We start from the raw sequence: 26,350 nt of genomic DNA, 5'->3' as shown, positions 1-26,350 counted from the left end.
GAGTTCCTATTTATTCCTAATTTGTTGAGTGCTTTTATTACACAAAGCCATTGAATTTTGTCAAATGCCTTTTCTGTGTCTGTTGATATGATCATGTGAGTTTTTGTCTTTTATTCTACTAAGTGGTATATCACATTGATTTTCAGATGTTAAACCAATCTTGTATTCCTGCAATTTTTGTGTCTGTATTCAGAAGGGATGTTGCTCTGTAGTTTTTCTTGCTTTGTGTTTGTCTGGTTTTGGTATGAAGGTAACACTATTCTCATAGAATGAGTTGGGAAGTCTTATTTTCTGTTTTTGGAAGAGGTTGTGAAGGATTAGTATTAATTCTTCTTTAAATATTTGGTAGAATTTGCCAGTGTTGCCATCTGGACCTGAGCTTTTCTCTGTGGGAAGTTTAAAATTACTAATTGAGTCCATTGACTTGTTATGTGTCTGTTCAGGTTTTGTTTCTTCTTGAGTCAGATTTGGTAGTTTATGTCATTCTAGGAATGTATGTGTTGCATGTAAGCTAACTAATTTTTTGGCATACAATTGTTTATAGAATTCCTTTATAATCTTTTTTGTTTTTATAAGGTTGGTGATGATGTCCACGTTTTTATTCTTGGTTTTATTAATTTATCTTTTCTTTTAGTCTAGCTAAAGTTTGTCAGTTTTGTTTATCTTGCTGCCTATTTGTAAAATAGTTTCAACAATAATCATTTATTTGTCTTTCCTTTTAGGGTTGATTTCTTTATCCCAGGAGTCTCTGTGGTTGGCGGATTTTCAATATGCTCCAGCCCAAGACTGCTAGAACAAGAGAGAATGATAGAATTGGCAGTGAAATATGCAAATCACCCTCCTGCCCTCTGGATTCACAATAAGGTGAGCCTGTTTAAGCTTGGCGATCTGGGCATCTCTGCCTCACACAAAATTTGTGTTCAGCTTGATCCACCTAAGAAACCTGGGCTTGAGTAAAAAGGGTACATGTTCACATAGAGCTTTCCAGAAAGGTCAAAGAAACAGAATTTTTTTTGTGCATTAAGTATGACTCAAAGAGACTTTGGGGTCTGGAAATATTTTCCAGGTCACCAAACAGTACTTTACTGAATACTAATAGAATTAAAATATTGTATATTTTATGCAAGTTTTTGAAAATTGGGTCTCACTATCATGTAAATGATAAATCTGTAAATCAAGTTATTTTTTCCTAACCACCCTAAATGAAGGGAATTAAATTATCATTCTGTCATTATTTGGAGGGGAAACTATCTGATTACATAGTATTGCTGCTGCCCAGTGATGAGAACAGCTAAATCAGTGGTGCCATTACCTCTCCATTTCAGTCCCTAGAGAGCTCTTCACACGGGATTCTGACAGGGAAGCCACATTTGACGGCTGCTAATAACTCATGCTTCACCACAGGGCTCAACACAGTCCTATATAAGCTGCCTGGCATTACCTACGAGAACTCTGATAACAGAGAATGAACTCAGAACAGATCAGTTACTTGTCTTAGTTTTTGACCCTTGTCTCATTTTCACTGCCATCTTCTTCATTACTAGAGCATGTCTTTTGTCTGTAGTTACCAACAGCCTCCATCCCATCCCAGGTGTTTTCTTACCTCCTTTACCAAAAAGAAATGTACCATACAATATGGCTTCAAAAACTCAGCGTTCTTCCCTTCTTTTCCTGGAAGTCATTGAGAATCAACAAAGGAAAACAGAAAATAAAAACTCTTAACTTTGTTTTCAGCAGCACTTGGAAACACACTTCAGTATATTTTTAAAGGTTGTAGATAATTGTTGTGTTTATGCAGGAGCCACCTGGGACTAAGTAGAGGAGAGAGGCCAACAGTTGCAGATCTCAGAGAGCGCCTACAAAAATACACATGAGAGTGGGCGTGGGACTTGCTGTCCTGGTCTGCCAATGACGGTGTGGAAACAAGGTAGAGTTTTATGGCTGCAGAAATTCCACCTGGACATAGTTAGACCCAGTTAAGAGAGAAGGCACACCAAGAACTCCATAAACAAGCCATATCTGTAGGATATATTTAATAATCTATCCTTGTAGTGGCTGAAGAGAGCTTTTGTGTTGTGAAAACCAGCTGCTTAGGACATTTTCTTGGCCCATCCCCTAATATAGAACCTTCTTGAAAATAGTTGATCCAAATAAAATCATAGTTCATCTCAATTTCATGAAAGAAATCAAAGAAGACATAAATAAATGGAGAGACATACTGTGTTCATGAATTAGAAGACAATATACTAAAGAAGTCCGTTCTCCTTAAATTGATTTATAGATTTAATGTAACACTAATTAAAATCTCAATAGAATTTTTTTATAGATACATACAAGATGATTTTAAAATTTATGTGGAAATAAAAAGGCCCCAGGATAACTAAAATAATTTTGAAAAGGAAGAATAAAATGGAAGGAATCATATCACTCAAATTTAAGATTAAAATAAAGCTACAGGCCAGGTGCCATGGCTCATGCCTATAATCCTAGCACTCTGGGAGGCTGAGGTAGGAGGATTGCTTGATCTCAGGAGTTCGAGACCAGCCTGAGCAAGAGTGAGACCCCATCTCTACTAAAAATAGAAAAAAATTAGCCAGGCAACTAAAAATAGAATAAATAAATAAATAATAAAATAAGATAAAGCTACAGTAAACAAAACAGTGTGGTATTGTTGAAAGGATAGACATTAATTAATGGAACAGAATAAAGAGTTCAGAAATAAACTGACATACATACGTCCATTTGATTTTAACAAAGGCGCTAAAGTAATTCAATGGAGAAAGGATAGCCTTTTCAATAAATAGTACTGGAACAATTGTACATCTACATGCAAAAAAAAAAAAAGAACGTAAACCTCATCCTTTATTCAAAATTAAATGGGTTGTAGATCTAAATGTAAAAACATGGAACTATAAAAGTGCTAGAAGAAAACACAGGAAATAGTTGGAACTGGAAGGTAGATGAAGAGTTCTTAGACATAACAGCAAAAGCAAGATCCATAAAAGAAAAAACATATATAAGACTTAAAATTTTTTTCAAAAGACACTTAAAAGAATTAAAAAGGTACAGACTGGGAGAAAATATTTGCTGATCAGATATCCAACAAAGGACTTGTATCCAGAATGTATAAAGAACTCTAAAAAGTCAACAAAAAGAAAACACAACAACATAATTTTTAAAAATGAGTAAAGGATTGAATAGACACTTGGCTAAAATTTAAGGATGGCAAATAAACAATGAAAAGATGTTCAACATCATTAACCATTAGGGAAGGGCACTACAGACTTATTAGAATGACTAAAATTAAAAACATTGATAATACCAAGTGATGGTGAGGATATGAAGTAACCGGAACTCTCATATGTTTCTTATCTGGCCAACGGGAATGCAAAATAGTACAGCCTTTCTGGAAAATATTTTGGCAGTTTCATATATAAAATTCAATATACACTTACCAAATGACCCAGCAATACCACTCTGGAGTATTCATCCCAGAGAAATGAAAGCTACGTTCATATAAAAGCCTACCATGAATATTTATAGCAGTTCCATTCATAATTATCAAAACTTAGAAACAACCCAAATGTCCCTTAACAGGCGAATGGATAAATAAACTGTGATGTATTCATACAATAGGCTACTGTTTTGCAATAAAAATATTGATGCACACAAGTTAGGTGAATCTCAGTGGCATTATGTTGAGTGAAAGAAGCCTGTCCCAAAAGTTTACATGCTGTATAATCCATTTTTGTCACATTCTGGGAGACAAAAATATAGTGATGGGAAACAGATGAGTGGTTGAGCAGGGTTGGGGTAGGGAAGGCTGTGAACGTAAGGGATAGAACAGGAGAGTTTTAGGGGGCAATGGAACTGTTCTATATCTTTTGATGATAGTTACACAGATCTATATGTGTGTTAAAATTCATAGAACTGTACACCAAAAGAAAAAAAGTGTTAACTGTAAGAGGATTTAAAAAATACTTTTTAAAAATTTTATAAGGGCATAAAAATACATTCTTATGGTTTACATGTCAAGTTGTGGCTGTTCAGGTAACCCCCAGGTACCTGCATTGCCATTTCCATTGTAAATGTATCCTGTCACATTTTTACCCACCAACCTCTGAGTCTCTCCTTCAATACTGCCTCAGCTGCCTCATTCCTTTTTAGATTCTCTGTGGATTTTCCACCCATTACTGTCTCTAGGCTGCTCTTGAGGCTCTAAAATGTGCTGCTGGGGTGGACCAACAAGGTGTCCACATGCCCCTTGCTCAGAGTTGAAATGAGCATGGCCATCCCAGCTCCTAGTGCCATGAGCAACCTCCCCCTACCCATCCCCAGTGGTCTTCACGTGACCTGGCCAGGTCCTGGTCCACAGCTCCCTGCTTGGTTTCATGCCTCATTGGCATTTCAGTGAAGGAATTTATTTTTAGAGGCTGTAGAAAATCTCAAAGTGGCATTGCCTGAATGCACATTCTGATTGTAGTGCCTGCTCTACTCTGCCCAGTGGGAGTTGCAAACAGACTTTATGAGGGCAGATTTTTCTTGGAACCATTTCCAGGTGGCTATTTTTCTCCTGAGGATTTGTCTTATTAAGCTATTAGAGTGGACAATGGAGGCACGTGAGTGTCTGGGTGGCAGCAGGCTGCTCTGATGGGACATGGAATAAAGTGCCATAAACGTCTTCCTTTATTTTATCTGCTTTGGCTCAAACTCCTGGCAGGGCAAAGGGTTCTAGACAACTGTTGTGTGGTTGGCTCCAGTTGCTGTGGAAAGGTTGTTTATTTCACAAGTAGAAAATCTATACCCAAATTAGATACATTGCTATGTAATTGAAGGTAATGCCCCTTTACTCACTTACATATTATACTGTGCAGTACTTTGAGCCTTGTGTTCATGCTACCCTGGCAGTTTTTATTGATCAACAAAAGACAAAGGTGACTTTTGATTGTTTCCAGATGCTACCAAATTAGAAGATAGACCTACCGGAGATTATTTTGTCATTAAGGAGAAGACAGGCTTCTTGAGTATTATCTTTCCCTGGAGCACATATTCTTGCCAACTTTAGGGTAGAAAATACTCTAGTTTCTAAAAGCAGTAACCTAAAGGCTTTCTTTGTTGTTATTACTAAGCATGCCAGAGATGGCCGCTGGAGAAAATTATTTCTCTCTCATTTCTCAGTATCTTTCACTCCCAGATTCTTAAATAGAGAGAAGTATACAGGCAAGCAAGAGAGAGGTAGGGAGGGAGAGGGAGTTCATAGGTAGATGAAATCCATTGTTATCATTAGGCAGAGCCTCTTGTGTCTTAGATTCTATTTTCGAGACTTGAAAGGAAGGAGCATTTTAAAGCACTTTGTTAGCCAGTGTAGCAATTCCTAGATTTTAGTTATTCCTAACCGAATGCTCCCTTGCTGCTAATTTCTTTTGTCAAAAATGAAAACCCACTTACCATAATTCACGTAAAAATCTCCTACATATTTAAAATAGTTAAGTTTGTACATTTTTTTCCAATCAGAGAGTTTCCATTAACAGTTCTTTACCAAAAAAGACATGTTTTGTGAATTCAGATAATTTTCATTTTTTCTGAGATTTTCTCTAAGTTTAACTCATCTTTAAGTTGTAGAGGCTGAATTAAATTCATATCTGAAACTACTGCTCACCTACCATGTGAGATGCCAAGATATGAATGCTAAAAATTTGGTCCTCAAAAAGCATGTGATATGTTATTACTTCTTAGGAGGGAGTTAATTTAGTTGATTTATCCCAGGAACATGTAAGGAAAAATCTGTGCTCTTAAAATTTCTTTTTCTTGGGTTCTGTTTTTTTTTTTTAAATCAAAGTAATGATAAGCATTAAAAGTGCAATTTACATGAAAAGCCTCATGTTTAAACTATTTTTCATTGTCTTTACTTACAAGGGGTTATAAAGGTGGGGCCCACTCTAAATCTTCTTTGTAATGGTAGAATAAGGTACATATTGTTCTGGAGTGCCACTCACATTGAATTTATGGTTTGTCCAGATGAATTTATAAGCCGTATGTGGTTTTGCTGTTGGAGGATCATCAGTCATACAGTGAAGCCAGCGATGCCGTTGAAGAGGCACCATGCTTCCATCCACATCCCAGAATGTGTTTTTGCCATTCATTTCAGTGGTATATATAACCCATCAGTGACGGCCAAAAAATTGCTTGCTGTTTTCCTAATATTTGTTTCCAGGTTTGTCTTCCCTGCTAATATACCAACCCTCACGTCATTTGCCCTGAATAAGATTTGTGGATAGCCGAGGAGGCCGCCGTGGCCTGAGACCTGCTGTAGCCCACGCTTCGGGACCTGCAGTAACTCCATCTTGTCCCATAGGCCCTGGATTCTGTTTTTTAGTGACAGGGAAGAAGGAAGCAGGCACCCCTAGCACTTCCTCTTCTGTAACAACCGCAGTGACTAAAATACCCTCTTATATTGAGCCTGATACCAGCAGGGAGTTTTCCCCCACTGTGAGTCATTTGATGTCCACAACAACGCTGTGAGGTGGGCGGGGCAGATGCTGTTACCCATTTTCCAGGTGTGGCAAAGAGGCTTGGAGAAGGTGGGGACTTGCTGGATTTCATAGGGGCTATGATTAAAATATCAGTCTTCTGACTCGTAGGTCAGTGTGCTTTTATCCAAACGAGGGGTGACCAATCCCATTAATGCCAATGCCCCCTTTCTAGAACTATCCTGAAATGAATTTCACAGTTAATGTTACGAACACATGAAATTAAAAAAAAAAACTACAACATAATTGTCTAACAGTAATGCAAAGGAGAAGTAAAGGAAAGTGATCTATAATCAAAGCATATGTATTTCAATATACAAATGATTGGGCATATCTAAACTAGAATATAGAATGAATGGTCAGATGATTGTTCCTAATCATAGAATCACCGTGAATACATTGTCTACAAATGGAGATGATACATCTGCATATGTGTTGTGTGGGTAACAGGAGGACCACACATGACACCATCTTTGATGCGTGTTTCTAGAACACTGAACATGCTTGGTAAAGTTCTGAACACAACAAAGTACAGTCTACATGGTAGTTAATATCCTGGAAAATTAGGACCAAATTAGATCTGTGCAAAAAATACTTCGAGTTTATTTGTAAAATCAGTTAGGGTCTGGTCTCAGATCATCACCAACCAGTTTGCACCTACATGAATGTCTTGTGGGCTGTTCAGAAGTTGTTGTGCAGGAAAGTCCTGTGCAGCACAGATAATGGTGTGCTCGTAAGCCAGCTATCTGAATTTTTATTTATTTATTTATTTTTTTTTTATTTCAGCTCATTAGGGGGTACAAAAGTTCAGGTTATATATACTGCCCATGGCCCCCCATCCCCCCGAGTCTGAGCTTCAAGTGTGTCCATTCCCTAGACAGTGCTCATCGCACTCATCACGTAGGTATGCACCCATCCCCCCCCCATCCCCCCAGTCAGAACTTCAAGCGTGTCCATTGCCCAGACAGTGCGCATCACACTCATCAAGTAGGTATACACCCATCCCTTCCCCCCAGCCCCCAATTAGTGTTATTCCCAAATGTGCACTTAGGTGATGATCAGAGAAACCAGTTTGCTGGTGAGTACATGTGCTTATTTTTCCATTTTTGGAATACTTCACTTAATAGAATGGGTTCCAACTCTCTCCAGGAGAACCAAAGAGATGCTATATCACCCTTATTTCTTATAGCTGAGTAATATTCCATGGTATACATATACCACATTTTGCTAATCCATTCATGAATTGATGGGCATTTGGGTTGTTTCCACATCTTTGCAATTGTGAATTGTGCTGCTATAAACATTCAGGTGCAGGTGTCTTTTTTATAGAATGACTTTTGTTCTTCTGGGTAGATGCCCAATAATGGGATTGCTGGATCGAATGGTAGGTCTACTTGAATCTGTTTAAGGTATCTCCATATTGTTTTCCATAGGGGTTGCACTAGTTTACAGTCCCACCAGCAGTGTATGAGTGTTCTATCTGAATTTTTTAAAAAGCCCTGACTTGTATCATTTGCTGATTTCTGTGCTGTAAATACTCCCACAATGGCTGATTTCAAACTGCCAGTAGAAACAGGCTCACAGAATTCCTGCACATTTAACCATTAGCTTAGTAGGAGCCAGCTCCAGGACACCACTAATTTCAGCATCTCTAGCATCTCTGGCCCTGCCCTCTAAATGCCATTTGGGTTCCCCAAATCACTGACCAAACAGTAAGTACTTTACCTAGGTAGGTCTTTGTGATACTCACCCGCTAATGTGAAGCCTCTGGCTGCCTATTCTTGCTGCTCCAGGGAGAGGGGAACAACAGTGATCAGTACTGCAGTGCTGAGCTAAGCCCATAGAGCTGGTCTGGCTGTGCCCCACGGGGGATCAGGCTGGAGTCCCCTACACTCAGGCTTCTCAGACCTGATGAGCCCAGGGCAGCCAGTGTAGTGACACTCACGCCATCCTGCCTCTCAGCTTTGATCAGACACAGGAGCAGCACTCAGATAAGGGAGATCCATACTTCAGAGTTGTCGCCTGCCTGTGAGTCCATTGCCTCTTTCCTCAATGCAGTTCATCACTTAAGAAGTTAACAAATGGCAGAATAACTGAAGCGTGTCTCTTTTTCTTAATGTTGGAGTGGCTGTGCAGTATGGATTATGAAAGCAGGGTAGCAAATGCCTATATAATGGACAAGTGGAATCAATTCACAGGGCCCCAGGAAAATTAGAAGCAAGCTGTAAAAATAGTCCTAAATACTGATAAAAGTGCATGCAGTGGACCCAGTTAATTTTATTAAAGTAGAACTTTTGGCTTAAAAACCTGTGCTATAAAGGACTAAAGGATCTTTTCTTTTCTGCCTTAGTGTACACTTGACTCTGAAGTGGCTGTGAGAGTGGGTGGAGAATTCTTCTTTGACCCTCAGCCTGCAGATCCCTCTAGAAACCTCGTGTTGATTGCAGGAGGAGTTGGAATTAACCCCCTGCTTTCCATCCTGCGGCACTCAGCAGATCTCCACAGACAGTGGGCAAACAAAGGAAGTGGATATAAGATAGGAACAATAAAATTATTCTACAGTGCAAAAAATACCAGTGAACTCCTGTTTAAGGTAAGGGGGGAAGTGTATGTTTCGTATCTTGCTGTAAGCAAATTTGTATAGTGGTATTAATTGTTCATGAAAATTTCTTCTTTACATTCTATTTTCTCTGCAAAGGTTCAAACGAAAGGCTTGGCAAGGTTTAATCATGTTCAAATGAGAATTAACCAACACATTTTACTGAGGACAATTAAAACTGCTAGTAGTGAGGAGGCTTCCAGTTCAGTGACAGGAAAGGGTAGGTTTTGGTGGGATGGAATCTGGAGGTTGGACAAACAGAGACATCACCATGGCCTGGAGTTTCTGGAGAGAGTCTAAGAGCCTGCAGGTGGGCTTGTGTGTCACAGGAGTAGGTAAGACTTAAGACAGTTCGGACCCAGCTGGGTAAATGAAATCCCAGCAGTTGCATCTGTTGAAACTAAGTACATTTGATGGGGAAGGCTTTCACTGGGGATTGCTCTTGCAGCTGCAGGAATGAACAAAAGAACAGAAACAGTTAAAAGACACAACTGTGGTCAGTGAAACTGCTGCTTAATTGCCAATGCTTGAGAAAAAGGAAAAAGAAAAAACTCCCGGAGAGTTGGTAATATGCTTGTTAGCATATTCAGATTTCAATTAAAGCCAAATAGCCCCTCTGTACTTTGAATGCTCTGGCCTGCTAGGCTGCAAACAATATCTCTCTAAGTAGAGAGCAAGAGCGGCAGACGTGTGCAGAATGGGAGTCGAGGTTCAGCATCAATGGTTGTGCACATCTGTTTTTATTTTTTAAAATTGTAGTGTGACCAAATATGTTTGACATTCCAGAAAAATATCCTCGATTTAGTAAATGAATTTCCTGAGAAGATTGCATGCAGTTTGCATGTTACAAAACAGACTACACCAGTCAGTGCAGAACTGAAGCCATATATCACGGGTGAGTCCCCTAAAGATATTTTGACTGTCTCCATGCAGTTATTTAATGGACATGCCAGTTGGTTGAGTGTAGATGCTTTATTGTTGAGAGTTGCTGGTTGGGAATGTTACTACCTGGGGAACTGAAACGATTCCTCGTGGAAAAACAAGGAGATATTTAGTTGGATTTACTTACTATGTACAGGTTTCTACTGCCCATATTAAAAATTTATTTTCCATAGTTTTTAGGGTCCCTTTGTGTTATCACTGTAGTGTACATATGAAGAATTTATATTCCAGCTTTGACTGAATTGATTCCATTTGCCATTAATGGTCATGTAAATTACTCATGATTTCCCCTGTTTGGAAGGATTTTTACAGAAGTTTATTTACTTTGGTAAAGGCAATTTTGCATCTCCACCACAGACCAGTAAGCTAGCTGGCCCCTTCTGAAGAGTGCGTTGTGATTAGCTTCCCGCTTTGCTTGCCATGGGTTAGGCGGCCTGGAGATGCGCTCTGCTTGGGTCTGGCCCTGGATGCCAACAGAAGCCATTGTGTGAATGGCTCAGGACTAGACTCACTGAGCTTGAGTTACTGCAAATAAACACTGTGGCTGAGTTGTGGTTAGTGCTTCCTCATTTAAGAATATAAACATGTCTGGCTTAATTTGGTGTTTATTCTTTTTGATAGAAGGAAGAATAACAGAGAAGGAGATAAGAGATCATATTTCAAAAGAGACTTTGTTCTACATCTGTGGCCCACCTCCAATGACGGACTTTTTCTCCAAGCAACTGGAAAATAGCCGTGTTCCCGAAGAACATATTTGCTTTGAGAAGTGGTGGTAGAAGCAGGCAAAGGCGGAAAAGAGAAGGAGGTGGTGAGATCTGCTCAGGATAGTAAGAGAGAGATGTCATGGTGGCAAGATGAATTGATCTCTACTTAGTTGTCTTGTTTTTTAAGGCTGTGAACTAAGCGACCAGCTGGAGAATCAAAGAAAAGCCAGCCAACAGACTTAAATGGTAAACTTTTTTCAAGAACCTCATTGATCAAACTATATTTTACTATATTGATTTTCTTTATTAATAACTATTTAATTATCTCATCATGTCCTATGAATTAGTTAATATAGATTTTTTTTGCCCTTAGGCAATAGAACGATATATACTTAACATTAAATCATAGGAAAATGTGGTTTTGTGTGTGAAGTGTGGGCTAGCTTTAAATTCTTTGACAGCCATCTATGTATCTTATGTTTGATAAACTTATAATTTAAATACATTCTTAATTTTACTTTGAAAATTCTTCATATTTAATGCCTTTGTTTACTTTACCATGGCCTGTAGCCTTATTTGGATCATCAGAGTTGAGTTTGCAAATGGAAAATTGTTAGGAAAACTGCTTTAGGGTGTTGAATACCTCACATATTTGCTTTTTTGTTAATGAATATCCTAAGTATGTATCCTAATTGTTAGTTTCTTCTCAAATAAAATGCCTTCTATGTCTTGGCTGCCTGCCTTAACACGCTGGTGGAGGTAGATTCTCGTTTGGGACAAAGGCATTGGTAACTGTTGCTTTCCATGTAGAATCTGTCTTCAGTGACTCGGCTGGCTGCCTGTGGAAATATGCTTAGGATCGGTTAGGGCGTATAGAGCCATTTCCAAATCCTGCTTCTCTACGTTTTATCTCATTCTTTCACCAGGGTTATTCTTGGGACCAGCAGCTACTTAACACATACTTGTTGAATGACTGAAAGAAAGCAACTAATGTTTCAACTCTTGCTAAGTCTGGTTTTGGGAGGCAGTCTCCCAAGGTAGATAGAAAGAATGGTAGCGCCTCATCCCAAAGCTACTCTGATGAAAGTGCTAGAAGGCAGACTGTAATGCTTATCTTTGTTTGGATTTTAAAAATCCAAAAGAAGCCCATCTGCTGACTATGGTGAGGCTATTCTTTTTGTGATAAGCAGTCTTGGGCCCTAGGCTGCCTGCTTAGAGAATGCAGGAGGGTGAAGGGAGCCTGGGAAGAAGGATAGATCGGTACTGGAGACCCAGGAGCTCCACTTGAGATTCTGTTGTTGAGCTGATGAGAGAAGACACGTTGCCCTTTCTTATCTCTCTTGCTGCAGGCCTGCCAGGGACTTCTGGGCTTAAACACAGTTGATTCACAGGACCTGAAGATGGCCGATATCACTACTCTAGCCTCTGCCCTCTTTGAGTTTTGTCAAGTTTTAAGCAGAGATCATTTGTCAACTATTTTGATCCCAGATTCAGGGAGGAAGGGAGTAGCCATTGATCTGATGGGAATATCTCAGTTCAGTCAAGGAAATGATCACCAGTATTTCAGAGGTGAGAGGAATGAATGTATGAAGCTCTGGGCTCCCGCAAGGAACCCTGACTTATCGATTGGCCCCAGAGTGTCCTGGCTGAGTATATAAGAGGTGTACGAGCATAGCACAATGAGATTCAGAGATGTGGAATCATCAAGAGGCCTTTCTGCCAACTGCCAAAGGCAGTGGGCAGAGAAGACCCACAGGTATGGGGAAAGTGCCCAGCCCAGGCCTCTGTCTGCCAGGAATGGAGGTACAAGGTGACCATCTTCAGTGCACATGGGATGGGAGCATAGTGAGGTGCCACCCACTGCCTCTGTTCAATCAGCACCATGGCTGTGTGCCTGCTCTTGTCAGAGAGCAAGGGCCACCTGTCCTGGAGAACCCAGCTCTACCTGCCACCCTGCTGCCAACTCACTGTCACCGTCTGTGAACTACTAAGGCTGTTCCTTTCAGCTCTGTCATTCTGGTGCAAAGTGGTGAACAGCATTTTCTGGTCTGCTGACCAATAATGTCCTGTTGCCCTTGTCTGCCAGGTCCATCCATATATCTTCCTTACTCAAGTTGAGTAACTCCAGCCAGGGTGGCTTAGAATTTATAATGTGGTGGCCGAGAGTATAGGCTAGAGAAAGCCCTTGAGCCAGACGGCCTGAGTTCACATCTCACCTATGCCAATTACTAGGTGACCTTGAGCAAATCACTTAACTGCTTTGTGCCTCATTTATTAATAAAATTACACACTTGCAGCTAATTGTAAAGGGGATAATACTACTACCTACCTCATAGGGCTGTTACAGGGGATTAAATGTGATCATACATGTACAGTGTTTAGAGCACTACATAAGCATGTTATTTTTAATATGGTATTCCTTGTCCTGTTTGGAAAGGATTTCAAGTGGCTGGATATCTTAGATTTGGTCTACTAACTTGTAACCTTCATGTGGGTAGGGTCCTGTCTTGTTTAGCGCTGTGCTTGGCACATAAGAAGTACTTCATAAATATTTGTTATGTGGGTGAAAGGGCCTGCCAAGAGCTGATGAGCTGGATTAAAGGACTTCTTAAGTATCTCCTGGCCCTGTGAGTTTGAGAAATTATTTACTCTTGTGACATGAGACCCTTTCACAGTCTACTCGAGGTATTAGGTTAGTCTGATATATGTGTCTTTCTCAAATTTTAAATGTTAGTATGAGCACCACTGTCACCAAAAAATGGAGCAAACGCCTGGCCTTCCCCATAAGTTTACCATCAAGGGGGCTTTCCATGAGGCAGGGTGCACTTTATCCCCAGCAGGTTGTCCACAGGTAGATGGGTGGATGTGGAGCCCTGAGATAAGGATGTTCCCTAGGACCCTGGATCTGGTCAGTGACCTCTACTGTAAAAAAAAAAAAAAAAAAGTCCTGTGAAAAATTTCAGACACAGCAAAGTAGAGGAGATGGTAAAGTGACTTGGCATGCATCCATCACCTGGCTTCAGTGACTGTCAACATTCTGCTGTTGGCTTCTGTCTGCCCTCAACTTCTTTGTGTTGTTGCTGTTCTTTTTGCTGGTGTATTTTAAAGCAAATCCTAGAAATTATGTCACCTGTCAATTCTTCAGTATATATCTCTAACAGATATACACTTCAACATGACCACAGTGTCATCAATCATACTCAACACAAGTAACAATGATTCCTTAATATCTAAGTCCCTTCACTGTTGTGTTCTTCCCCCGTGGCCTCAAAAGTCCGCACGTTGTATTAGGTGTGTAGGGTTTTTAAGTCAATTCCACCTGCCTTCCACTCTTCTGTATTTCAGGTAAACTGGTAATTAGACCGAGAGCTTATTTATATTCAGATTCAAGATTTTTTTTTTTTTTTGCAAGACCAAATTATAAAGTGGTGTACTTCCTGTTATATTAGACATATAACGTCTGTCCCAGTTTTAATGTTGTTAAGATGGATCAGTGGTTTCAGCTTTTGTCAGCCTGATTCATCCAATATTAAAGGTCTCCATCAAACTTCCACCTAATTGTTTAAACAGCCATTGATCATTGCCTGTATCTATTTTCTTATTAAGGATTAATTATCCATTTCTATTCTTCCTGCATTTATTGCCTGTGATTCTTCTATAAATAACTGTCCCTCATCAGCTTGGATTACCTGAAATGAGTCTGTAAAGGAAAGGTAGGATCAATGCTTGATTTCTTTCCTTTTATTCCTCAATTAGCACTGTAGTCCCTGGCCGTGGATCACCGCCCAGGCTCCATGCCCGCTGCCTGCCCCCGCCCCCACCATGTCCATGGAAAAATTATCTTCCATGAAATTTAGCAACCAGGTCATACAGCAGGAGTGGCTGGAAGGCAAGTGAGGCTTCCCCATCACTGGCATCACCACCTGAGCTCCGCCTCGTCTGTTGAAAAATTGTCTTCATGAAACCAGTCCCCGGGAATTTTAGCACGTTATGAGTTGGTATTATTTAAAGTATCGTTATGAACTCAAGGCTTTTATGGATTTGGTTGTTTTTATCTATTGCAGTTAATTGTTTGATGCTCACTTACCTCAGGTTGCCCCTGCTGTGTCAGTGGCCCATACTAAGTCATGGGGCCAATGAGGTTTTGGCTCTTAAGAAGTGTAAAAAGTGCCTTAATAAACAGGAAGGAGGAAAAGGAGATGAGTATAATGTTAGAAAGCCACATGAAGAAAGCGTTTCATGGAGGGACTGGTGAGCTGTGTGATGCTGCTGACAGGAGGAAAGATGGGTTCAGATGAGTGACCACTGAGTGTTGATTTGGCAACTGCACGGTCATTGGTGATCTTGATAAGCTGGATAGTGGGAGTGAAAACGTTGGAGTGGGTGTTTAGGAACAACTGAGAGGAAAGAAATTAGAATGAGTATAGATAACAGTTTCAAAGAATTTTACTATAAAGAGAAGGAAAAAGATGGGGTGGTAGCTGGGAAGGGAAGTGGGGTCCAGAGAACACAATTATTTTACTCATTGGTTTATTGGTTTGTTTTTTAAACTTTATTTTGAGTTTTAGATTTAAAGAAGAGTTGTAAAGTTAGTACAGGGTTCCAGTATACCCTTCACTTAACTTCCTTGAATGTTTAACATAACTATAGTGTATTTATCAAAACTGAGAAATGAGCAGTATAGTTAAATTGGTACAGTACTATTAACTAAACCACAGTTTTTCTAATATGAGAGAAATGACAGCCTGATTATAAGGAAAGCTATGGAAGAGTCATTCAGTGGGACTACAGTTGGGAAAGTTACAACTTTTTCTAGGGAATGACAAATTGATTAACTGTCATTTATTGAGCATCTGCTATGTGCAATCACTGAGGTAGACATTGAAGATAGGAAAGTATAAGACAAAGGTTATCTTTTTTTTTTTTTTGAGACAGAGTCTCACTCTGTTGCCCGGGCTAGAGTGAGTGCCATGGCGTCAGCCTAGCTCACAGCAACCTCAAACTCCTGGGCTCAAGCGATCCTCCTGCCTCAGCCTCCCGAGTAGCTGGGACTACAGGCATGCGCCACCATGCCCGGCTAATTTTTTATATATATATTTTTAGCTGTCTATATAATTTCTTTCTATTTTTTTAGTAGAGACGGGGTCTCGCTCTTGCTCAGGCTGGTCTCGAACTCCTGAGCTCAAACAATCTGCCTGCCTCGGCCTCCCAGAGTGCTAGGATTACAAGCAGGCGTGAGCCACCATGCCCAGCCAAGAAAGGTTATCTTGAGGAGCAAGTTTTAAATACTTTGGGAACAGTATTTTTTATGAACCTAAAGAGTGATAAATATGTTCTAGAAAGAAATGTATTATGCACTGAGAACATTTCAACAAGATTAAAAGTGGAAATGTTCTAGAGAAAAAAATGTGTTTTTTGCAAGCATCACTGGTTGAAGGAGAAGCTGTAGAGGATGGTGACTAAGCGAGTCACTAGAGCGATGGATCCTATAGGTGGGAGGGACAGTGGGGAATGCCGCACCCATGCGCTGGAGGCAATGCTCAGGGGCGTTGTTATTACTGGACACACAGCACAAGTACAGGAGTGCGTGCAGTGAATGTCAAACAATCCAAGGTCATGTGTCTCCTGAGAATTTTTTCTTTCTGAATGGAAAACAGCAATTTCCTTCATACCTGGGTATTGCAGATGATCATATGCTGATAATTTAACCTGAGAGCTATTATTTCATTTATTTTAAATAAAACTCAAAGAAGTGTACTGTTCTCATCTTAGAGAAAATAGCGAGATGTCTTGTCTTTAATATTACTCTTTCCTAATACGCACATAAACTATCAGTGTGGTGATGACATGTAAAGATACCTGCTAACCCGCCATCAACCCGCATGCATTTTTAAATGTTTTGTGCTCAGGAATCCAAATTTTTCTAGTTATTGAACAGCCACCTTAATCTGGTCTGTTTTGAGTTATTAAAACCTTGCATTAGCCTATAAGCCTATCCTGTCCCTTCCATCTCATCCCCATGTACCATTTTGCTATACTTGAGCATAACAAAGTTTCATCTATTCCTTTTTTTCTTTTTTGATGACCTGATACATATGACTGTAAAAAATTAAATATCAAAGTGTGTACAGTAAAATGCTGAAGTCTTCTCCCCCATCCCATTCCCTCACCTAGAAGGAACCTCTGTATGAAGAGCTTGCTAGGTATCCATTAGACATCTGTTAGTGTGTTAACCGTATATACATATACAGCCACGTGCGCTTGTGTTGTGCATCTCATTTTTTAACACACTCCAAATTATGTCCTCAGTGTTTGGCTATTACAAACAATATTACAGTTAACAAACTTGTTCTTACAACTTTTCTGTAATTATTCCTATAAAATTACTAGTGTTATTTCTGGATCAAAAATTGACTGGTAGCACCAGATTATCCTACAAAATGGCTAATGAATTTATATTCTAATAGGATATGAAAGTGCCCATTTCTGGCCAACATTAGATATTCTCAGTCTTTAAATATTTTATTCCCAAAACAGTTGAAGATGACTTTTAATTAACAATTTTCTGATTGTTCTATAGCATTTTTTTTCCTGAAGTTTTTAGCCATTCCTGTTACTTCTTTTGAGAATGGCATATTCCTGTTATATGTCCATTTTAATGTCTTACTGATTTGTAACTTTTTTTTTTTTTTTTTAATTTTTTTGAGACAGAGTCTCACTCTGTTGCTCAGGCTAGAGTGAGTGCCGTGGCGTCAGCCTAGCTCACAGCAACCTCAAACTCCTGGGCTCAAGCAATCCTCCTGCCTCAGCCTCCCTAGTAGCTGGGACTACAGGCATGCGCCACCATGCCCGGCTAATTTTTCTATATATATTTTTAGCTGTCTGTATAATTTCTTTCTATTTTTAGTAGAGCCAGGGTCTCACTCTTGCTCAGGCTAGTCTTGAACTCCTGAGCTCAAATGATCCGCCGGCCTTGGCCTCCCAGAGTGCTAGGATTGCAGGCGTGAGCCACCGCGCCTGGCCTGATTTGTAACTCTTTATAAAAATAAAATGAGTGCTAATCCTTTGTCTGTTAGATATATTGCAAGTAGAGTAAAAATCCAACGAGGCTTATCTGTTCTTAGAGACTGTAGGAGCCTAGAGAGAAGAAACAGAACAGGAAACAGATTGGTTGGGTGTGTGTTGTGGTGGAAGGAACTCGGTGCCAGACTTCAAGAGCCCCAAATCATCCCCCATTCTACAACCTGCTGCCTGTATGACTCATTCCGCCTCTCTCTGTAACCTGCTTTCCTCTGTCACGTGGGTGAAACGATGCAATTTAAAATCCCTTTACAATTTCACGATGGAGAGAGATCAAGGTTGACCATTCCAGTGAGAGATGATGAAGGAATATCTTAACTGTCTTCAAATATTTGATTAATTTTTGCAGTGACTATTTGTATTTCCAGTGTTGACAGAATAAGAAGAAATGGTCTTGGACTGAAGCAAGAGAAGAGTTTAGTTTGATGTAGAGGACTTTTGGACTATACTGCTGATTAAATTCTTGAGTTGGGGCCCAAGGAGAAATGGTGGAATCACCACTAATAAAAAATAAAACTGACATTTGCCCAATGGGGTTTAAGGTGGACTGGACTGAGACAAGGCTGGATTGATAGTTCCCCAGCTTCAGAAAAAGGAATTTTAGACTGTTCTTAGGCATTTTGTAGATCCAGAAACTGCTGAGTTTGCTGGTGGTTCTTTCTTCTAAAATGATTTTCTTGTTCTTTTTGTTGAGGAATCAACAAGATAGGAAGTACCCAGGATGGAGTTTCATGAACACAGAGGTCCATTATAGGAAACATTTGAATGCTTATCCTGATAAGTGAAATATAGTTTGTTTTTTTGTTTTCAGATACAGGGTCTCTGTCCTCCAGGCTAGAGTGCAGTGGCATCATCATAGCTCTATAACCCCCAATTCCTGGGCTTAAGTGATCCTCCTGCCTCAGTTTCTGGAGTAGCTAGGACTACAGGCACGTGCCACCATGCCCAGCTAATTTTTTTTTTTAATTTTTTATAGAGATGGGGTCTCGGTATGTTGCCCAGTCTTGGTCTCGAATTCCTGGCCTCAAGTGAACCTCCTGCCTCAGCCTCCCAAAGTACTGGGATTATAGGCGTGAGGCACACCACACAATCGTTATATATTTCTTATCATTAAGCCTTTATATTATTTAGAGGCAGCAGAAAAATCCAAATCCATACTGAACTTAATGACTAGGGAACAACACATTTAAATACAGAGGTGTTAAGTTTTACTGCATTGTTACAGGGTGAAAAACTTTTCTTCTTTCATTAGTCAACCAACATGGGACCATGTTTTGAAACCATCTCTGGATAAATGAATCCCTTTACCTGCTTTCCAGGACAGTCCCCACAGTCCTGGGGGTGGTTTTTCCCGTATGCCTGACTGAAGACAAGGCTGTAATTGGCAGCATTACTATTAAAAATCCTTTTGGGGTAGAGCTCAGGCTCTGCCCTTCAGACCCAAGACAGATAATTCCCTTTGTCCTACCACACGCATAACTGGCACCTCCCCCACCAGCCGCTGCTGTCTCCCAACAACTCCCTTCCTTCCAAAAATTAAAGACAAAGTTCACTGGGTCTTAAGAAAGGTATCAAGACTTCAGGTTTAATGACTTTGTTGACTAATGTTGAATTCACTCAGGCTCTGAAAACTAATCCATGTGAGAGGTTCTAGAAAAGTTCCGAACAACAGCAATATCACTGGAGTATTTATTACTCTGAGGAACTGCCTTTGAAAAGGACAGTGCTTATCTGGTTCTGATAGGTTGGTAGCTTTAATACCTCCCTCGCTCCCCGATCATCTGCAAAATCCAGTCAGTTTTTGCTCCTAAGTAACTCTGATGTCTGTCCCCTTCTCTACTGAGGTGCAAGCCACCAGCACACCCCACCTAGACTAAAACACTGGCCTCTTAACTTGCATCTTTGCACGCTCTCTGGGCCCCCTGCACACTATTCTCATTCAGTAGCCAGAAAGATGTTTTTAAGAAATTCAAATCTTAGGTTATTTTCCTGCTTAAAACTGATCAATGGCCTCCCTTTAAAAAATTCAAATCTTAGGTTATTTTCCTGCTTAAAACTGATCAGTGGCCTCCCATTATTCTTACCACAAGGACCAGAATCCTTACCGTGGTTCACAAGGCCCTTCTGCATTGCCATCTTCCCAGCACCTAGCACAGTGGCGTAGGAATTAAAAAATATATATCTCTACAGTGAATACTCTCGCAGTCCGGCTGCCTCTGCTGGAGGGAAGCGCCACACCGCACAGTTTGCAAGGGCTGGGGAAGCAAGCACTCGCCAGCCAGGGTTAGTTTCTTCGTCTGGCCACAGAAATGATTGTTATCAACAGGAACCTGTAGTGAACATCACTTTGCTTCCTTCTTTGGCAACAGCCACCTCAGAAATACCAGCCAAAGGCTCGCTGGGTCTTGTCCTTAGGTCTGACGTGCAACATGCTTCCCTATTCCAAACGCCGGGAGCCAGGTACAGGAAACCCGGACTCTCCTGGGAAGCCGCACCAGTCGTTTAGGCGGGTCACTGAGCGGGCAGAGCGCTAATCACCAGGGGCCCACCCTGCACTACTCACGCAGCCAGCTCCCAGCGCTGCTGGCAGGGAGTCGGTGCTGAGCTCCCGGCTGCGCACGCCCAGTGTCCTCGCCTCTTCCCCCTGTTGCCAACCCTTTGGGGACTTCATCTTTAATCCCAGGCCGCTGTGAGCCCCAGCAGGACGGAGCCTGGGTTGCGCTGCAACACTGTCCCACACCGGGGAAGAGCTGTGCCAGAACGTGTTGCGTGAGTGATGAGTTTGGGGTCAACGTATTCCTCCTAATAAGCACTGCTACGTCTGAGAGCTATTCCTGAAAGACAGTTTGTGGTTCAGATCGGGCCATGATTAATATGTTTAGATTAGCGTTCTGATAAAATGTGCTTCATAAGAAATAAATTAGAATGCCTCCTGCTAATGTTTTTTGGAAGCTGCTCCCACTAAGCATCAACAACTCAAGTGAAGTATCATCAATTTGGAGATTTGAAAAAACCCAGACCAGGATTTGACTCGTGTTTATCTTTTTGTTACTTATAAACCACTAACAAATTGATACTCTATAAATATTACTATAGTAATTCCATTAGTTAAGATGGCATATGCTATGCTTTAGTAATTAAACCTCAACATCTCAGTGGCTTAGCATAGCAAAGGTTTATGTAATGCCCATGTCATGGTCCATCTTGAACTGTGTATGCCAAGGGTGTTGGAGGTGAAGGGCTGGGGGTGCCTGGGATGTTTTTAAAAGTCAGGCCCAGAAGTAGCCTATATCACATCTGCTCACGTCCCACTGCCAGTCTTGTGGCCCCACATTGCAAGAGGGGCTGGGAAGTATATGATACACGTCCATGGATATTGGGTGAGCACTAACAGTCTCTGCCACATTGATCACCTGTCAGCATTATGATTAACTGCTACCCACGGGGTGCTTCCCATGGACCAAGCACTTTACACACATCTTATTAGTCCTCACAAAAGTCCAATGATGTAGTGCCGTTAGCCCTATTTCACACTTGCAGAGATGATGCTCAGAGGTGTGAAGACATTAACTTGAGGTTGTATGTATAGACTGTGTCCAGTTAGCTTCCTTACCAGCTCTGTCCAATTCCAAAGCCCAGCTGGGCTTTCCTACTACACCAGGCCCAATATAAAAGTCTTACTGCTCCAATAACATAGGTTGCCTTAGGCTTTCCATATGTCAATACTTTGACCTTGTGGCTGTCTGTGCTTGAGAGCAATATACCTGTGTTTGTTTAAGCAGATCTGGTAAGAATTCCTCTCCTTCCCCTCATTGCCCTGTGAGTGACACTAAACTCCATCCACTGCCCTCTCCTGAACCTCTGGAGGTCAAGAGGTTGAAAACACTTTCCCTGTGAAAGAATTAGATTGGAATTCAGCCACAGCTTCGTAGGAACGTCCCGCTTCAATCACTCGATCACCCCCTAGAACTCCACATTGCCTGCAGACCCACTGTGATTGCCACAGCCCCAAAGACTGACTGCTACGTGCATAAGCTCCTTGTGCCAAACACAAGTCTTCGCAGCTTTGACTATTCCTGCAACCTTGTCAGTGCAAACGATGGCCTTTTACCCCATTGGCAATCACAGGAAAATAAAACTTCCTTCAGAATAACCCTATTTGAAATTACATGCAGGATGTTGGGATTGAGTTTTAGGACCTTGGTTATTTACCATTTGTAAAAAGCATTTTATTTCACAAGCGACAAGCTGTGATCAATTCACAGAGATCCTGTGGCCAGTGGTACTCAACTTTGGCTGCACCTTAGGACCCCGCAGGGAGCTTTTAAAAATCCCAATGCCCACCCATTCAGGGCTCGGCGGGTAGGCCCTGGGCAGCTTTTTTAAAGCTCCCCCAGTGATTCCAAGGTGCTGCCAATTTGAGAACCTCCACGGTGGACTGATACTTTGCCAGAATCAGCAGGGATGGGGAGAAGCGAGGGAGAAAAAACGAGACCTTCAGGAATTGTTAGCCTGACACTAGGGCCAAACTCCCGAGGAATTCAAATTAGTTATAGTCACCTTTGATTTTTTTTCCCCCATAGCAAATACAGCCAACGTAAATGTCATTTCATTATTGAAAAATGTACCCAAAGCTGAGTGATATAAGGTCCCCCAACTTTTTCAAAGTTGTGGGCAGTTTTTCGTCCTAGCCTGTTGCTGACTAGCATATTTTTTAAAGTCATGATCCTTTAAAATATGTACCAAGAGATATCTTTATTAAGTCAAAATGCTGTGCAGATATTAACTGAGTATAATTATGGAAAATGTCATTTTAAAATAGTTCTCTGAACACGGCCTTTAACCTTCTTAAGCTCTGAGAGTTGGTGGGGAATTTGTCAAGAGGAAATAACTGTACAGGGTTTTCAACTCTGCTCTATAAACATATGTTACAAATGTGGTTTATGTTAATAAACTTGCAACCAAAAGAGACTTTCCTCAAATAATTTGTTGATGTGGGTTTTTTTGTTTGTTTTAGAACAGCGTTTGTCTCCAACCCCACCCTCCACTCCCAAGACATGGGAGGTGACCGAGCCCCTTACTTACGTGGTGCATCCGAATTCCACTTTCCGTCGTCTTTCTACAAATGACGACAACGCACAGCATGCTTACCTGCTCTACAGTTTTCCACAGAAGCTTCATTTTTCTCCCCCAAAATCATCATGCTGCCAGGAGTTAGAAACTTATAAAAAGCGATTGGGGGCTGTAGGGTGGAGTCCTTTTGACATTAGGGCAGGACTTTTCATGTGACATGATAGATACTACTCACAATGCACTAAACTCATAGATGATTTATTGCTTTAAGTAACCAAACAAGAAAGAGAATAGACAGCTGTTGTTTTGGTCAAGACAATCGGCATTCTCTCTCCAAGATTCACCAGTTCCACCTACTTAAAGCCTTAACAATACTTTCTGGACAATATAAACACATGATAGACACAGCATACATGGGTAACAACTTGGCCAATGATACACTGATTAAAATAGCACATAAGAAGGGCACCAACCAGTCTGGATGCCCTGAAATGACAAAAGTGACGTGTGTTCATACGATGTGCTGAATACAAAACCTTTAAAAAATTTTTTGGCATTAATACTAACACAGAATACTTTCTTGAACATTCTGCAAGAGCAGGTGCAGACACAGAATTACCTACTTCCAGATTAACCAGTATCTATAGGACTACTTTGAGAACCTCCTCTCCCGGATGTCGTTTTCTTTGCCAAAGCAGCAGGGTCTGAGGGGTTTAGGTGGAGAAGGGCAGCTGACAGAGCTCCGGGGGTTAAAAGTCACCAAGCAGCTGCAAGGGATGGACACTGCCCCGACAGCGTGTGGGAGTGAACAACAGCCTTGGTTTGTAGCCAAGGACGTCCATGGATTTGACCTGAATGCTCCCTGGAGGCCCTGCAGGGTGGACACAGGCACTGGATGGTCCAGACCCTCCCGTGAGAGGAATGATGGAGTCAGGGCTGGGCCTCTAGCCGCGAGCTCTAGAGGAAATAACCTGGCCTCTTGTGTTCTAACACAGGGTCATTGATGACACCCTTCCAATGGATGTGCAAAACCCAACACTGTCGGGGCCCCGGCCCTCAGAGGGCCCAGAGAGCTCACAAGGGGAGGTCAAGCCAAGCCAAAAGTTAGCAACACAACACCAGGGCAAACCAGCCCCCAAACCAGCTGTCAGCAAGGTGCCTCGGGTTTGCCAGCTCATCTAGCTTCATCACCAGTGGCCCGAGACTCAGTGTTCTTCCGCTGTAGCTGGTTCCCCAGCGACTTCCTCGGCACCGCCGTCCTTGGCCTCCTCTCCAGGATCAGAGTGCCCAGTGCAGTCCCCTGCCGGGACCCTGCTATGGCCGGCAGGACCATTCTGCACGGCCCGGCCCTCCACACCCCCCACGCACAGCTGGCCGACAGGGGACAGTTGTTCTTCCTTGACCTCTTGGACAGGGACCCTCATCTCAGAGGCTCCGCCCTCCTGCTGCCCACCCAGGGGCACGCAGTTTCCCACGTCTCCAGCTTTGGAAAACTGGTCTTCTAAGTTCTTGTCATTTTCTTCTGCATGTCGCTTGTCTCTGGCACTTTTACCTTTGGATTTCCTCATCTGCCTGTTGTGCATGTCTTCTCGGGAGAATCGCCACTGAAACTAGAAATCAGAGAGGATGAGGATAAGTAACGCAGCCTCTGTGAACCTGAAGGTAGTTTGCATTCCCACCCCCATCCTGTCTCTGGGCGAGACGCAATTCTCAGTACTCCGAGAGCTGAGGCAAACTTGAGTCCCCCCCGCCCGAGGGTCTGCCCCCTGCCTTCCATGGCAGGTGTTCTAGATGTGGATTTTGAGGTCCTGTGAAGGAAAGGGGTGTTTCTCTTGACTGGCGCATACCAAAGGCCCACACGGGAAAGGGGCTCCTGAAGTCCTATCATTTGGAGGGTCAAGGCAGAGAGAGGTGAGGTGCGTCCCTCCTAAGTGCCAGGGCTGCGGCCACTTGTTTCTATTCTGAGCAGGCTGTGGATTACCAACCACCAGGCCGGCATTCTCTCACTAGGTCCCCCGAGTTATGCAGAGGTCAGAACCTGCGGCGAATGCTGTCCTGCGCCTCCTCAGAGCCCCCTGCGGGGCTGGCAGCCTCGCTCCCCCAGCTGCAGGCACAGCTGCCAGCACCAGCCCACGGAAGGTCGTACTCCGTTCCCGGGGCAACCTACAACCAACGGCCCACCTCCTTGTCCCAACTTGGGACAACTGTGAAAAGCCATCCCAGCTCCAGACCTACCTGGGGGGTGGCGACTGCATCACAGCCCAACTCCTCTGCTGGCTCCTGCACCCACCACTGTTGTCCTAAGGGTGCTCGCTCCCTCTAAGAACTAATCCCACCCAAGTCTATCGCGGAGGCTGCTTCCCAGGGAGCCAGACCTGCAACCAAGCATTTCCCCATGTAACGGGCAAGTCACCAGAGGCTCAGAGAGTCCCAAGGTCACATAGCCAATAATAGAATTGGGAGGAACCAGGGTCTTATCAAAGCTCGGGATCGAGACCCAGAGTCCCAGCTCTGCCACTGGTTGGCTCCATTTCTCAACCTGTTTTCTCATCTCCCAGTGACCTCAAGTACACACGGGGGTTTCAGTTTCAAGTTACCACCGAGGTCCCTTCCTTCCACTTCAGTGGCATCACACTGGTTTCACCAAATACGTACTTAAATCTTTGACAGTCTGTGATTGAAAGAAAAGCAAAAGCCTTCAGTTCCTACAGTTCCTCACTGGGCTGCAGAGGGGAGCCCAGGAATGCAGTTGCACCATCAGCAGAAACGACTTCTTAAGGCTTTACCATGTTGTAAATAATTCTGAGTGCTTTGCTAGGAAAAACCAAAAACGTGCTATGGAAATTTTTAAAAATCTGCCACCTTTGCAGAGTTTGCCGTGGTAGAGATCTATTTCTTCACATAAAACATTTGCCTAAACACTCAGAGATCTGAGATGTAACACAGAATAGGATCCTTAGATTTAACCTTTTGGCCAAGACTGGTAAACCTGAATATTCCATCAAAGTAGGGAAAAATGGAAATACATGCTGAGGTTAGGATTTAACATTTATCCTGTCCTCCCCCACCCCACCCCCTCACACACACATCCCCAAATGAGTTCATTTATAATGCTGGATGGGTTTTCCCCTTTGACATGCCCCTTTTTGTGTGCTCATACTGCAGCTGACAGACTTCCCTTTGGGGATGGTTGGAGCCTCTTCCACCAGAGCTATAAGTTCCCAGTTAATGGACTCACCCTACAGGCCAAGACTGCCAAGCGGGCACCCTAAGGATCTCTAACCCACCAGAGGAGGATGCAGATTTCAGACCTTGCCAACCTTCCGTAGCTCTTGCACACCGTGCTAAGGTTTGTAACTGCTGCCTTGCGATACGCAGCAGCCACTGCATTTTAATTCCAGCCCAAATGAAGGAGCTTTTTT

At 42.2% G+C, this 26,350-nt stretch overlaps 2 protein-coding genes and 1 pseudogene across 4 annotated transcripts in view; 1 reads left to right on the top strand and 2 right to left on the bottom strand.

Annotated features, from left to right (window-relative positions):
• Window positions 1-11,521, top strand: part of OXNAD1 (oxidoreductase NAD binding domain containing 1) — a 33,120-nt gene extending 21,599 nt beyond the window's left edge. For all 3 annotated transcript variants that reach the window (XM_045538285.1, XM_045538270.1, XM_045538278.1), the window contains exons 5-8: window positions 723-864; window positions 8,881-9,123; window positions 9,916-10,024; window positions 10,693-11,521. In XM_045538285.1, coding sequence (XP_045394241.1) covers window positions 723-864; window positions 8,881-9,123; window positions 9,916-10,024; window positions 10,693-10,847 — 649 coding nt within the window. In that variant the 3' untranslated portion in view covers window positions 10,848-11,521. The remainder of the gene's footprint in view (window positions 1-722; window positions 865-8,880; window positions 9,124-9,915; window positions 10,025-10,692) is intronic.
• On the bottom strand, window positions 5,920-6,349 carry LOC123643173 (annotated as a pseudogene).
• Window positions 11,522-23,170: 11,649 nt separating the features above from the next.
• RFTN1 (raftlin, lipid raft linker 1) overlaps window positions 23,171-26,350 on the bottom strand; it is a 204,300-nt gene continuing 201,120 nt past the window's right edge. The window contains exon 10 of the mRNA XM_045538264.1: window positions 23,171-24,538. Coding sequence (XP_045394220.1) covers window positions 24,134-24,538 — 405 coding nt within the window. The 3' untranslated portion in view covers window positions 23,171-24,133. The remainder of the gene's footprint in view (window positions 24,539-26,350) is intronic.

The sequence above is a fragment of the Lemur catta genome, chromosome 1 (genome assembly GCF_020740605.2).
Source record: "Lemur catta isolate mLemCat1 chromosome 1, mLemCat1.pri, whole genome shotgun sequence".
Taxonomy (NCBI): Eukaryota; Metazoa; Chordata; class Mammalia; order Primates; family Lemuridae; genus Lemur; species Lemur catta.
The sequence above is the reverse complement of the archived record's forward strand: the minus strand, read 5'-3'. Positions and strand labels throughout refer to the sequence as shown.